The 14,820-nt window shown below is 40.7% G+C and overlaps 2 protein-coding genes across 2 annotated transcripts; both read left to right on the forward strand.

Annotated features, from left to right (window-relative positions):
• The first annotated feature begins 39 nt into the window (after positions 1–39).
• On the forward strand, positions 40–9,114 carry LOC121324478 (eukaryotic translation initiation factor 2 subunit 1-like). The gene is made up of 8 exons (XM_041266413.1): positions 40–218; positions 1,392–1,633; positions 2,785–2,864; positions 3,794–3,945; positions 4,577–4,683; positions 7,136–7,233; positions 7,621–7,764; positions 8,165–9,114. The coding sequence occupies exons 2-8, from the start codon at positions 1,393–1,395 to the stop codon at positions 8,288–8,290; spliced, it is 948 nt and encodes a 315-aa protein (XP_041122347.1). The 5' UTR covers positions 40–218; position 1,392; the 3' UTR covers positions 8,291–9,114.
• Positions 9,115–10,620: 1,506 nt separating this feature from the next.
• On the forward strand, positions 10,621–14,814 carry LOC121324479 (pleckstrin-2-like). Its single transcript, XM_041266414.1, has 6 exons — positions 10,621–10,744; positions 11,237–11,401; positions 12,389–12,567; positions 13,564–13,655; positions 14,179–14,366; positions 14,647–14,814. Exons 1-6 carry the CDS (start codon positions 10,688–10,690, stop codon positions 14,806–14,808), a joined length of 843 nt encoding a protein of 280 aa, XP_041122348.1. The 5' UTR covers positions 10,621–10,687; the 3' UTR covers positions 14,809–14,814.
• The last annotated feature ends 6 nt before the right edge of the window (positions 14,815–14,820 follow it).

Consider the following 14,820-nt stretch of genomic DNA (forward strand, 5'->3'; position numbering starts at 1 on the left):
TTGCTTTCTGTTTCCCTTTCCGGATGAGGGGTGAGGCTGCTGCGCAGTAGCGATGTACGGGCATGCTGATGAAACGCTGTGACTGCATTAAGGGGGTCGTTCACGTCGTTTAATTTTATTAACGATTTACATTAAGAAAACATTGCTTATACACAACGCGTTCAACCGCCGTCGTGCTAATCCAGGTTACACAGTCTGCAGCATCACTGAGAGCGAAGGTAACGGAGTTGCACTAGTCTTTGAAGAGTAAATGAATGGATCGGGTGGTTTGTGGCTGGTTGTACATGTGAGGAGTATCTAGTACTACAGCGATTATTAAATAAAATGACGGCTGGGGGACTTCAAACCGTATTTGAACGATGATCAGTAACAGTTTAAAACGAATGCCCTAAGTACTGGAGACATACAGCGTTTCAATCTACAGACAGTAACTTCCAACTTTTGAGCTATTTGCGGGTAGCCGGTACATGACACATTGAAGGCTAATTATTGCTAAATCGTATATATATAAGTCTTAATACTGCAACCCAATCTGTTCACAATACCAGGAAATGTTTCTAATTATACAAAATAATGATCTCCTTATGACGCAATCAGAAGTATGGAGTATATGGTATTAGTAATAACCATTAGTTCGGAGTTTCGTTTAGTATTCCATGAAAGTATTCAAAACTATATTCGTTTGTACATCCTGGCCGAGAAGAAATGAAACGTGCTGTCAGTTAGTTTTTTGATGTCGTGACGTATTCTAAACGAGCATCTCTTTGTATTGGTTTTAACAATAGACGGAAAGGGGGGTGCAGTTTTTTTTATTGTCCAATACCAAAAGTGTTCACAAAGCAGTGACCGTTAATAGAGCTCCGGCGACCGTATTCAATACCGTGTGGGGTAGAAAGGTTATATTTTGACAATGAGTCAAACATTTCAGTGTACTGTATTTCCAGTTTTGCTTTTTTGTGTGTTTTAATAAATCACTTTAGAGTGTAAAATAGGCTTTAACAATTTTATAAGTATTCCCAGAAAGCCATGAAACAGTGTTTTGAAGCTTGGCTTTTTCAGCCTGCTCAACTCGCTGAATACATTTTAACATTGTGAGCTTGATACAAAAAAATAAGATCGACCATATATACCTCTAGCCAATTCTTTATGGCAGAGCCTTTAGTTAAGCAGCGCTATACCGACCAATACAGACTAGCTTCTAATATCACAGTAAGTGCTCCCTTTAGTACTTTTAGTATATATACTGCTGCATGCACAGTGACGCATACCATACATTCTATACTAAGGGATATGTCATTTATTGTCAACTGTTTTGTATTTTGTTGTTTTAAAATGTAAATTATGTGGCAGCTGCTTACTTTTTTGTTGTAACTCGGAGTGTTTGTTCCCAGCATGCCGGCACTAAGCTGTAGGTTTTACCAGCACAAGTTCCCGGAGGTGGAGGATGTGGTGATGGTGAACGTGCGCTCCATCGCGGAGATGGGCGCCTACGTCAGCCTGCTGGAGTACAACAACATCGAGGGCATGATCCTGCTGAGCGAGCTGTCCAGGAGGCGCATCCGCTCCATCAACAAGCTCATTCGCATCGGCCGCAGCGAGTGTGTGGTGGTCATCCGAGTGGACAAAGAGAAAGGTAGGCGACTGACTGACTGGACAGTATTACAATGCACGTTTAAGTCATTTTATTCTGACACTTGAAAAAGCTTTGCTGAAAGTCTTCATATCTGCCAGTAGTGACGTCAAAAAGTGATAATGCCTGTACAGGAAAATATACTTGAACTCTCACCCGTTCAGCTCCTCGAGGCCATCACTTTCAATTCAAACACAAAATGTCTCGTTTTCACTCACTCAGCAACACCCATAGTACATAAATGCTCATTAATGATCAACAAAATGAGAATGTTAAAAAAAAAAAAAAAAAAAAATGTAAAGCTGGTACATTCATCTCTCATGAGAAACTGGAGAGTAGCGGGAAATTAAAACAAGGTAAAAGCAATCCTCCAAATAAGCCTGAAGCAATAACGGATAACTGCATGTACAGCACTGAAACACTACGTTTAAAATAACCGTACTGCTGAACCTTGTCTTTAACGTTAGCAAAAACGTAATAGATGGGCCTCTTCAGTGAATTACAGAAAATAATTCCATCTCGGGTCTCTGTGACAGTTTATAAATTACTCGACTTATATTACTAACACACATAATTTATTTATTTATTTTTATTTATTTAATCGGTGAAATTTTTATTTATTTATTTTTTTAAATCTGCCAACCCTGCCACAAATCCACAGCTCTCCTATTCTTTTTTTATTTAATTCTCTTTTGTTGGAGTCACACAGTTGGAGTCCTTGTTTATGTGTTTCCTCTTGCCTATGTGACCTGCTGTACCTAGCAACAGCTGACCCATTCACACCTGTGCAAGGTTAATATCTAATGTGGGCAAAATCAGCATAGGCACATTTCATTAACAGGTTTGTACACTTCTCACCTGGGGGGTGTGGAGACCCCATTACCCAGGATATAAGAATGCTCATCAAAACATATTTCAACACTGAACACACTGAGGAAGATCTTGAGTTGAAATCATTCTCATTTAATTTACAAACTATCTCTTAGTATTGCTAAGTGTAATTGTGATTATGCTTGTTCACTACGTTGTTTCGTTCCAGGTCTGTCGTTTTTATGTTACACATTGTTTCCTAGCCCAAATCCCCGGATATTTTGCTCAGAGAACACAGACCTAATGGCATGAAACAGTTCAGTAATTGTCCTTTGTCCCCACAGGTTATATTGATTTATCTAAAAGAAGAGTTTCTCCAGAAGAAGCAATCAAGTGTGAAGACAAATTTACAAAATCCAAGACTGTAAGTTTCTTCATTTCTTGTAGACACACATTTCTACTTGATCAGATTGGAACCCAAATTGAAAGCTGCACTGTCCCATGTTCCTATACAATTATATTAGTAAAAAATAAGTACCCTATACAGCCCCCTGTTTATCTAATACCATGCACATTAACACGCTTTTCTGAATCTGCTGCCTTGTAACGGGGGAGCACTGTATTGGGATAGACTGTGGAGGATGTAACCCAGATCTGTGTGTGTTGATATTGAGGTGTAATGCAGATCACTCCTCTTTCTGTGCAGGTTTATGTGTGGTTGATATTGAGGTGTAATGCAGGTCTCTCCTCTCTGTATGCAGGTTTACGTGTGGTTGATATTGAGGTGTAATGCAGGTCTCTCCTCTCTGTGCAGGTTTACGTGTATGTGTTGATATTGAGGTGTAATGCAGGTCTCTCCTCTCTGCAGGTTTACGTGTATGTGTTGATATTGAAGTGTAATGCAGGTCTCTCCTCTCTGCAGGTTTACGTGTGGTTGATATTGAAGTGTAATGCAGGTCTCTCCTCTCTGTGCAGGTTTACGTGTGGTTGATATTGAAGTGTAATGCAGATCACTCCTCTCTCTAGCAGGTTTACATGTGTGTTGATATTGAGGTGTAATGCAGATCACTCCTCTCTCTGTGCAGGTTTACGTGTGGTTGATATTGAGGTGTAATGCAGGTCTCTCCTCTCTGGGCAGGTTTACATGTGTGTTGATATTGAGGTGTAATGCAGATCGCTCCTCTAGCAGGTTTACGTGTGTGTTGATATTGAGGTGTAATGCAGATCACTCCTCTCTGGGCAGGTTTACATGTGTGTTGATATTGAGGTGTAATGCAGATCGCTCATCTCTCTGTCCAGGTTTACGTATGTGTGTTGATATTGAGGTCTAATGCAGATCACTCCTCTCTGCAGGTTTACAGCATCCTGCGCCACGTTGCGGAGGTCCTGGAGTACACGAAGGACGAGCAGCTGGAGAGCCTGTTCCAGCGGACAGCCTGGGTCTTTGATGAGAAGTACAAGAGGCCAGGATACGGAGCCTACGATGCCTTCAAACAGGCCGTCTCGTAAGTGCAGAGAGGGAGGCTGCTGTTGTGTTTCCTGTGGGCAGCGGCACCTTCAGAATCCGAAATGCACTGCCAGGAGGGATAACCAAAGCTTTACAGTCTACCTCTCACTGTATGTACTCTGTGGCATTAGTGTAACTTCACATACCCTGCTTCTGTAAAACCAACAATGGAACTAAAACTCCCGTTGCATAGTCATTTGAGCCATTCCTGGTTTTACTAAGTTGAATAAAACACACCTGAGCTTGTTACCTACACATTATGGCCAATCAAGCTCGTATTAAAATCTGAAATGGGTGATACTGCTATGCAATAGGAGTCTTAATTCCATCCCTGAAAACATTGGGAATGGGGGTCTCCCATTGATTTAAAGTCTGATCTCAGTAAGTGGGTTGCAGCGGTGTGGCTACATTCAAATTGGGCATTTTGAATAGGATAGAAAAACAGGTATGCTGCCCCCACTGGTATAGAAAGATGAGTTAGTCTTCTATTGCAACCATTTAAATAGCTAATAAAATACCTGTGTATACTAGATCTGACCACATGGTGGCACCGTATCATTTATGTTGTAGTTCCCCTTTTTTTTATTCTGAGCACCGCATGAGTGACGGTGTTTTTTATTTTTCTGTAGAGACCCAGCCATTCTGGATTGCCTTGACTTGACAGAGGAAGAAAAGAATGTATTAATTGATAACATCAACAGGCGGCTCACTCCACAGGCAGTCAAAATCAGAGCAGGTACCAGTAACGAATAACCAGCTTCACCCACAGCTAGCTTTGGATAGGAATGACAGATGAATACCTGTTTTCACACACCTGATTACTGCCATGTTTGGACTGTCAAGTGTTACTTCAGGTTAGGTTATGTTAATCTGGTCTCTTGCTGATGGTGCAAAAGGACATCCTTTGTATCGCTCTGCTATTCTGGGAAAGTAAATATTTCCACACACTCCAGTGCAGTTTTAACCAACACAGTTTCAAGACTAATTCAGTCCCTTCACATTGATCTCTTCATTTCAATAATATAACTAAACAAGGGGGGTTCTGAAACCCAGGACTGGGTGCAGCAGGACTAGTTCGAGTTTAAAGCCCTGCCATTTCAAATGCTTAACATTCAGAAGAATGACTTGAGGTATTTTTTTAATAGGTCTGTGGACAGTAATCCTCTATTTTTGTAGGTTGTGTACTTAAGCAATAGGAGTATAAACGATAGGAGTACCCCGTGCACCTCAGCCATCTTTCACATCTTCAGTGTTTGGCACAGGGTCTGACGACATCTAGCAAAACCCTTAATGTTCAACACTAAGACATTTGTGTGTTCGGATTCATGACATTGCAGAAGTAAGCTTCTAATGTCATTGCACGTCTGTTACTACACATTTCTTCACTAAAATGTTTTGAAAGCTGTGAATAACTTGTTAGGCTATCCCACTACAGTCGCTTGTCTCTGCTAAAAAATAATAATAATAATAATAATAATAATTTGTTGCTAATAGTTTCCTCCAAAACCTTGATCAAAACACAGTTCACACTAAATTTAAAATACATTGATTAATGCATTTAGTAGAGCTGTAAGTAAGACAATAAAATCAGAATACAGTTGTTTGATGTTTTAAATCAAAATGATGCTTCACTGACAGTGAAGATAATAGCCCTAATGCAAGGTACATTACAAACCCTGTGCACCTTTACTTAACTGCTCTGTACAGGGATTCTTGCTGTGTCTGGCAAGTTGTACTCAGTTTGTTAGAGCTGTGAGAATCCACATGCACAGGAAGCTGGTTATGTGGGAGCCATCGGGAAAATCCTTGTGTGTTTAAAATGAAGGAGCGAGACCGGGGTACAACGATCCCGGGGGTGCCGTGTGGTGCCTGATATTCATAATGACATTGCAGGAGAGTCAGTACAGTGGATAATAATCTGACGTGTTTCTAACATGACGGGAGAGTTTTTTAATTGGCCACTGGCCCCAGGGAATAGAAGGAAATGTGTCCTGATGATGTCATGCTTGCGTTCCATCACAGGTTCTAACAGGCTGTCAGTGCTTGCCTGTCCAGTGTGCAGCAGAGTCTCGCTTCAAAGCAAAGCACCAGGCCATTGACTTGAAATAAAGGAGTTGCTCCTGTGCTGTACACTTGAAGAGTGCTTTTGGACTGTTAACCCTTAGCGGTCCATTTATTCAGCGCTTGTCGGGCATGTCAGGTCCAGTTCATTTTCACAGGCGCTGTTTATTTTACACGTGCTGTTTAATTCCCCCCCCCCCCCCCCCCCCCCCCCCCCCCCCCCCCCCCCCGAGTAAAGCAGTTTTAAAAGACATTGAATCGCAAAAGGACACTCGATACTGTATCTCCAGCCAAGCCCCACCCCTTGTTCCCTGTGTTTTTCATATACCTCTGTATAGATGTGCATATTGATAAATCCCCTCTCACTCGTTTTATCACCAAACTCTGCAGTAATGTGGTCCGTCATTATTTTACTATAACATCTCAAAAAGCTCTGCAAATGTCAGTGATATTCTTTGAGTGCTGGATACAGAAGCAGCTATCTCCTTTGTTTATGTCCGTGTTATCTCTGTAGTGCATGGGGCTATGAGATGCACCCTTTTTTTTGGCTTCATTCAACTCCTATCGGTCTCACTCAACCATTGAAAGGTTTTCTCGACTTTCTCCGGAGAAGAAACAACTAGATACCTGTGCTTTACTTTTTTTTGATCATGTCGGACAGGAAAAGGAAAACTAATGTCGGACCTGGTCCGACATTGGACCGCAAAGGGTTAAACATCACATGCATGAAACAGAAACCTCTTGGTATGAATTGGAGACTGCTGTTTAATTCAGCACACAATTGATGCCGGATGTCCTCTTTGAATCTGTAGCGCTTTTGAAAAATCTGCAAAGTTCAACTGCTTCTTCCTTTGCTGTAGCTCAATTTAACACCCAATGGTCCAATTCTGTGACCTACTAGGAAGTGGTTAGATACCAAGAAACAGCAGTTTAAACTTTAAATCAGCACATCCTGAAAAATATAAAAGCTAACAAAGAACCAAAAGACCTTCAGCACAACAGAAGGGGGCGGGGCGGTGAGGATGAGAAAATGAATCCTGTTGCTTTGGTTCCTCTTCCATAACCCCATTTTAATTCACCGCTCTAGTTTTACCTGGCTTTGATTATTTCTCTCATTGTTTTCTCAGATATTGAGGTTGCCTGCTATGGCTATGAAGGAATCGATGCAGTTAAAGAGGCTTTGAGAGCCGGGCTGAGCTGCTCCACAGAGGCCATGCCTATTAAGGTAAGATTGCAGAGCTTTTCCTAAATACCGGCCCACCTGGGCTACTGTGTCAGGATCATTGTCAGGAGGCGTAATTGAGTCTCAGAATAGGTAGAGGAGTGCTCTGTCTCTGGCTGTCTATCCGCCCGTCTGTAGTTCCTGGTGAGCAGCTAGACCGTGCCCCACCAAATCCCCTAACAAGGAGAGAGAATTGCTGTTTATACAGTAGAATGGCTTTCATTTTATAATCACAGAAACTGTAGGCGGTGTTTGTTACTGCTATACTTCACATGAATGCTAGAAAGTTTTTGAAAGTCTATCTGTTTTAAGTTCAGTAATGCTTCGCCCATGGATTTGTGTGTTTGGTGAATCCCTGTGGATTCAGTGTTTCTGACTGTTTTGTCCCAGATCAACCTGATCGCTCCCCCCCGATACGTGATGACCACCATGACGCTGGAGAGGACCGAGGGCTTGTCCGTCCTCAACCAGGCCATGTCTGCCATCAAGGAGAAGATTGAAGAGAAGAGGGGCGTCTTCAACATCCAAATGGAGGTGAGAGCTCTCAATGATTTCCAGCATACATTGTTATGCACATTCATCTTTTTTGTCCATATGTCCTTACTGTGATGGTTCCCTTTGGGGATTTGGGTACAACAGTGGGGGTCAGCCTGAGGTTGAGGAAGATACAGACCTGCATAGTGTTCTAGTGAAATACGCTCTCCAGTTTATACTTCCCATAATAAGAAAAGTAACATGATGTAACTTGATTTCCCAGTAGTAGAATTAACTCCAAACATACTCTCCAACTCTCTGGTGCTTTAAGGGCTGGAAATCCTCACTATATATTATCAAAGGCACTGACAAAGGATGAACAAGCACCAGTAGCTGTGTTGTGTTTGTTTAAAGTAAGAGCTGGAATAATGCTGTGCATGTGTCTCTGTTGCGCTCTCAGGCCAAGGTGGTGACGGACACTGACGAGACGGAGCTGGCCCGGCAGCTGGAGCGGCTGGAGAGGGAGAACGCGGAGGTCGATGGGGACGATGATGCAGAAGAGATGGAGGCTAAAGCTGAGGATTAAACCCTTTCAAACAAGGAGACAACAACCAGACCGACACACAACACAGACTGAACCCAGTATCGAATTCATCCCAAAATACTTCAGTTGAAAGTATTCGAAATACCAATGCGCAAACAAAAATACACAAAACTGTTTAATAACCTATGATTGTATTGCCTTGACTGCGGTGGCAGAGGCCTTCCCGATTCAGACCCTTTCTAAAGAAGTTCTTATTGTTGTTCTGCAAATGAGGAGAGGCTGGGGATTACATTTCAGTCTGTCAGGATTCAGTGTTTCAATATACATAGTGGTTTGCGGAGAGATGTTATTTCAGCAGAGTCGTCTTCTGATTGAATATCTATTAAACCAATAAAGATATGGTGCATTTCATTAATAAAGAAGTTGAATGAGTGTGCAATTGTCTAATCAGCAAACAGGCATTTGAGTTTGTTTTTGGAAAGATGGCATTTAGAACATTCGTATTTTTTGTACTTTGGTATCCTGTACAACAGATACTTTATTATTATTATTATTATTATTATTAATAATAATAATGTATTTTTATCATAATGTGCAATACTCAAATCAGTACTTAAGACAACAGATGGCTCCCATGTGTACATTTTATCATCAGACAAACATTTTTGCATACACAGCAATTCATTTTAAAAGCTTAATTAAATGGCCTACAGTTGCTTATAATGTGGAGCGTTTAATAGTTCTGGATGAAATATGGAGCTGGGTGCATAATAAAGTGTATGTATGTCACACTTGTATTTTTACATGGATTTAGAGAACTGTCTCTCCCATTGTAATAAAGCTGTAACAACATTCTTTGCTATTGACACTGGATCTGGGGCTGTGCATCTGTCCGCTACAAGCACTTATACATGTTACACTTATAATGTATATCCAGTGAATGTAGGTCATGGACATTTATTTTTTCATGGTGTTAATGTTTACAGCTGTGTCAGGATATACAGTATGTGGTACAGACTGATTGACACATTCTTGTGTATTGAATCCTATGTAGGCCCACTTGTGGAACATTGCTAATTTTAATATTCCTACTTTATACATTTTTAATGCAAGTTCAAATAATATCTTTTAAGACGTATCACCTCTCTCATAAAGCACTTATCCCATCTCATAAACACCATAGTGAGGACTGGAGCTGAAGATGACACATTAAAAATTTGTACAAAGTGGGGGAACTTGACTTATTCTTTTGAAAAGCAGTTTTGTAAACTCAGCCGTCTTACTAAGCCGTGGTTACAGGTCGAAAAAATACCCTCGCGCTTATCCCTGCCAGAGAGTTCCGCCCTTACAGGCTCGAACCTGCGTCTGCAGCCTCGAGGGGGTTACAATGCAAACAAAAATACGCAAAACTGTTTAATAACCTATGCTATTGTTAGGAATAAGAGATGGAAACAGAAATACCACCAAAAAAAAGTATCTTCAAAGACCGCTGAGTAGTCTGAACCTGGAATTCTGTAGCTGCCGTCGTGTACCAGTCTAGACTCATGCAGCGTCACTCATTCTTTTCCCATTGAGTGATTGTGCACATAAATTAATTCTGATCAGTCACAGGTTTACTGTGTTTACACTTCAGCAGCAAACGCTTATGTAATAATTTTGTACTGAAGCATTATTATTAAAGTAACTATCGATACAAGCCAAACCGTGCGTCATTTCCCCCGAGGCCGAACACCACGCTTAAAAGAACAAGATAAAAGTACAGCCAAGCAGCTGTTTACCTAGCAACCAATTCAAACACGTTCGAGAGGAAAAGGTGCGCCTGTCCAAAATAAAGCAACTACAGTCAACCCCTAATTCAAAGAGAAAACACAGTAACAATAAAATAACTTGAGTTTATTAGGAGTCACCATAGCTTGAGAAAAAAGCATAACAAGTTTTAAACACAGAGGAAAACTTTTGAGCCATCACGGTCTGTAGCTTGCTTAACTTCTGATAATACGCTCTTCTTCTTCTTCTTCTTCTGTTATGCTGAATTTCTTTCTTAGTAAATATGCAAATAATTTGATATGCAAGGATGATTAAGTAAATGAACCTGGTAAATATCGTGTACGTGTTTGCCAGGTACTTTTGCTTTAACATGTTTAAAACTGGTAGTATATCATGTCAATAAAAAAATATTAGATTTGAAGTGATTAAACAGCATTCCTGAAACAGAATGATAATAATTATAATACAATAGGGCCATTTAAGGTTATATTGTTGCGCCTCCAGCTCACTGCATATGTACACTTTGTCATCGCCGCTAGCCAGATGTAGACTGGGTGGGGCAGACCGGTGACGTCACCGGCCAGATGGGTCTGGACCTTTAAATCCCAACTCGCCCCTATTCTAACACAACGAGTACGAAATTTGCCAAGTCTTGTAAAGTGAGTGCACAGAATGGATACGATTCAGGATGAAAACGCAGTTCTCAAGGAAGGGTTTCTAGTGAAAAGGGTAGGTATTCCGTACCATTTCATACAGCTTCAAGACTGTTTAAATATCAAATTATACCAGTGGAGTTACCATTGTTTGTCGCGTCTTTAAAAATGATATAGCTTTTCTGTGTTACCGTTATTATTAATATGCTGTACTTAGTAAGCATGTTCCTCCTGATAAATAAAATTAATGTTATCTATTCCAAATATATTCTTCTATTTTACATACACAATGTGTTTACGTTTAGAATAAAAAGTGTACAGACAAAGTAGCAATTTAGATAACATATTGGTGGAGCCTGACTTCTTGTCAATTTTAACATAATTTCTGTTCGTTAAAAAAAAAAATTAGCACACAAGGCATGTTGCTTTCACCACAACAATACTGCCGAGGCTGTTTCAGAAATGTACATACTTGATAGTATATATTTGTGTCATAATAAATAATAAATGTATTTAAAACCTTTTGAAGTCCTTACTGAAATGGATGTTTTATGTGAATTATGTATAGGGGCACATTGTGCACAACTGGAAGGCGCGCTGGTTTGTTCTCCACACGGACAGGCTTCTGTACTACAGATACGAAGGGGGGAAGCGGGAGTCCTATCCCAGAGGCAAGGTCATCCTCGCGGAATGCAAAGTTACCTGTCCCTGCCTAGAATACGAGAACAGACCGGTAAGTAAAGACAATACGCTGCAACCATTGAAAACATCGGTCCTGCTATCATAGGTTCCCTGTCTGTTTTTAATTTACTTAATAGACTTACTGTACATTAAAGTAGCTATTGGCTTGTCTGTAGCAAATGAAACATGCTCAAGAATAGACGATTCATTTACCTTCAATGGTGTTTAAATCGTTCAACAAAAGGGTCAGGTTAAGATTTCAAAGAACAAGGAATCTTGTGTTTCTGTATGTTATAAAACATAACCTCCTGTAAATCAGCTGGACAAACGTTTCAGGAAATACAAAAAAACATCTTCTGGAGAATGTAAACAAACCGGGTTGCGCACAGTGGCTACCTTCTTGCTTGAACACAAGATAATCTGCAAAGGTTCTGTTTTAATAGGCAATGAGAGCACAACTGAGGGCAATTACAGCAGTGTGAAGCTACTATTGAGCACTGGTACCATGCTTATATTTTGGTATCTTGACATATGGGGCTCACTCACAAAACTTTCAAGTTTTTAAGGGTGATCACGGTTCATTATATCAGGGTTGCTTAGGTCGACCAGGATGTCCTCGGCTCACCGCGCACCAGTGACCGCTGTAGTCTGGCCAGCCGCCTGCGGGCTTTCCTGTCCGAGAGCTGCGTTGTCCTCCGACGTTGTAGCTCCTTGGTGGCAGCATGGCGAATCCGCAGTGTGTAAAGAAGCGGTCGGCTGACAGCACACGTTTCGGAGGACAGCGTGTGCTCGTCTTCGCCGGGGGTGGTAGCGGTGAGCTGAGCCCAAAATAATAATTGGGCATTTCAAATTGGGAGAAAAATAGCAAAAATATTTGACAACTAAATTAAAAAAAAAAAAAAAACTTCCGTACAAGATTTTTTTTTTTTTCTTTTCACACAGTTGTAAACTGATTGAGCATTTTGTGTACACTACTGAGTAGACTGCCTAACTTTTCTGTAAGGGCGTGACTACATTAACTTTTCTTTGTTTTAAAAAGATGGTGATTAAATTAAAGACACAGAAACTGACGGAGTATTTCCTCGAAGCGTGTTCTCGGGAGCAGCGCGACTCGTGGGCGTCCAGCATCACAGCGGCTATCCAGATGCTACACCCTTCGCAAGCTCCGAAACCAGATCCGGAGCACTCGCCCATACAACTGAACAACATCAGCTTGAAGTGAGTCTGCAACCCATTCTGAAAACATTCAGAAATTGATCTTGACTGGTGGCCTACAGGGAGGGCCGCATTAGTCTTTGCATTCCTGTGGGTTGAGCAGTGCATTCAGCTTCAGTGAATGCCCTATGAGTCTGGGCAGGGACTAGCCAAACTGGGCTTCACCTCCAGGGTGCAGTAGCTTGGATACATTATTTTTTTTAAGATTATAAAAGCAGCAAGAAACTACTCCGAACAGTGATTGAGCGAATCTTTCCTGCAGTTGGCTGTTCTTGTGTAACTAGCAGTGTTGTTCGACGCACTGCTGTTCCAGATTCTGTCCTGTCCCATCTAAGATGAAATGAGTTTAAAAGCTCAAACCATGAATGCAGATGAGCCCGGCTCTTTTGCAATGTGGTTATCTCTTTAGGTGTGCTGAGTTACTGGTTTGCTCCCAGTCTCCACCCTGTTACACACGCCAGTGTTATACTGTTTCAGTTGTTTTATTCCTCTCTTGGTTTTTTTTTTCTCTTGCCTTTGCGCTTCTATATGTTTTCTATCGTGTGTGCTGGACTAGGACATCCAAATCACAAACCAAAAGGAAGTTGTTACAGTTTAAACTCTCTTTAGAAAATCTGTTCTTGAAAATTCTTGAAAAAGTGGAGATCGCTCCTGTCGTCTCCTTCCTCTTACTAACAAAAACTGTAAATGCCCCTCACAGAATATAATGTTTAATATTTATGATTGGAAATAAACTCCTGATAATATTACTATTCTCTGGTTAATATTATACTCTCTGGTTAAATCAATCAGTTATATCAATTTATATCTTAATATCACCTGGGCAGCAATATTTTACAGTTTACATGTTAGTAACAGGTAGTCTTTTTTTTTAAGTAGGGTTTAAATTGCAACAGCAATAGAGAACAGACATAACAGGATATTCAACAGGATGAGATATGTGTTAAAGATTTGTTTATGGTTGCATGTTATACTGACAAAGCTATTCCTATTTCACAGCCAGGTGGTGGATTCAATGCATGACGCTCACAGTGGGATCAAACTAATGAACCACATAGAACAAGGCAGCTCTTTCAAGCAGTGTTTCACAGGTAAGCTTGGTTTTAAACACGCTTCAAGAGATCCCTTCCCTGTTATTAGTTGAAGAGTGTGTAATCATATGTTCTTTACCTGTTGCATATTATATGATGGTGATCAATTAGTATGCTACTGATACAGTAAAAGCATAGACTCTTTATAGGTTTCTGTTTGACAATTCACATTATGTGGAGCTGGGTGTGGTTTGACAATATGATCTCATATCTAGTGTTGAAATCGAATGTTTGAATGGTTGCTGACTAAATACTTTGTGATTCCATCTACTGAGGAACTTTAATACCAGCTTGTGGGCTTGTTCAAATGTATCATCTGATGTCATGTAGTGTTTATTGTGCAATATTAATTGGTATGCTCCATAGTATAATAGTTTTTATCTTGTACTGTTGGTTGGGAGTTGTAAATTCAGGCTGTGTAGAGCTAAGCAAAGGCAATTCATGAATGAAAATCCATTGTGTGTTGTGGGGGTTTGACCTGTAGGCTTGTGTTGATTCAGACTGCTGTTTTTATTCTCCACAGGCTCCGCTCTGGTCGACTGGTTGGTCTCTCTCAATTTTGTGATGACTCGTTTTGAAGCTGTGACGCTGTCCTCCGCGTTGATGGATGAGAGCTTTGTGAAACCCATAGGGATTAAGAGTATCGAGGCGATCAGGAGCGGGGGGCTGTCCGATCAGTTTCTCGATGACTCTACGGCGCTATACACCTTCGTACGTTAATTAATATTGTTCTTTTTGAGAAACAAGGTTTTAAAAAAAATGTAAATAGCCTCAATATCATTCCTTTTCATATGACAATTCAATACAAAAATATAAAAGGACGATGCCTTATGCATAAAAAAATAAAAAGTATTCTGCAATATAGTACAGGAAGTGATGCTAACTATCAGTTATTGATTACAATGCCAGAAGCACCCAGCTGCAGTTTCCTGACAGGACATTTTGTATGGCTGAGCTGTCTCATATTAGAACCTTGTTTTCCTCTTCTCAGATGGAGCGCTGCAAGAGGAAAGCCAGCATGAAGCATGAAATCAGTCTCTCGGCAGTGGAGCTCAGCGGAAGAGTTGTGATTCAGGCCTATTTATTAAAGCAGGTGAGTTTTAATCCACAGCAGCAATCCTCAATTCTCTGTACAGCGAGAAGCACATTATAACTATTCAAGTTA

Source organism: Polyodon spathula, chromosome 12 (assembly GCF_017654505.1).
Source record: "Polyodon spathula isolate WHYD16114869_AA chromosome 12, ASM1765450v1, whole genome shotgun sequence".
Classification (NCBI taxonomy): Eukaryota; Metazoa; Chordata; class Actinopteri; order Acipenseriformes; family Polyodontidae; genus Polyodon; species Polyodon spathula.

Bases quoted from the DNA above. Each gene is read 5' to 3' on its own strand.
- LOC121324478 (XM_041266413.1), top strand. From the start codon at position 1,393: ATGCCGGCACTAAGCTGTAGGTTTTACCAGCACAAGTTCCCGGAGGTG. The intron at 3,946-4,576 runs GTAAGTGCAGAG...ATTTTTCTGTAG, and splicing joins GCCTTCAAACAGGCCGTCTC to AGACCCAGCCATTCTGGATT. The intron at 7,765-8,164 runs GTGAGAGCTCTC...TTGCGCTCTCAG, and splicing joins TCTTCAACATCCAAATGGAG to GCCAAGGTGGTGACGGACAC.
- LOC121324479 (XM_041266414.1), top strand. From the start codon at position 10,688: ATGGATACGATTCAGGATGAAAACGCAGTTCTCAAGGAAGGGTTTCTA. The intron at 10,745-11,236 runs GTAGGTATTCCG...AATTATGTATAG, and splicing joins AAGGGTTTCTAGTGAAAAGG to GGGCACATTGTGCACAACTG. The intron at 11,402-12,388 runs GTAAGTAAAGAC...TGTTTTAAAAAG, and splicing joins TAGAATACGAGAACAGACCG to ATGGTGATTAAATTAAAGAC.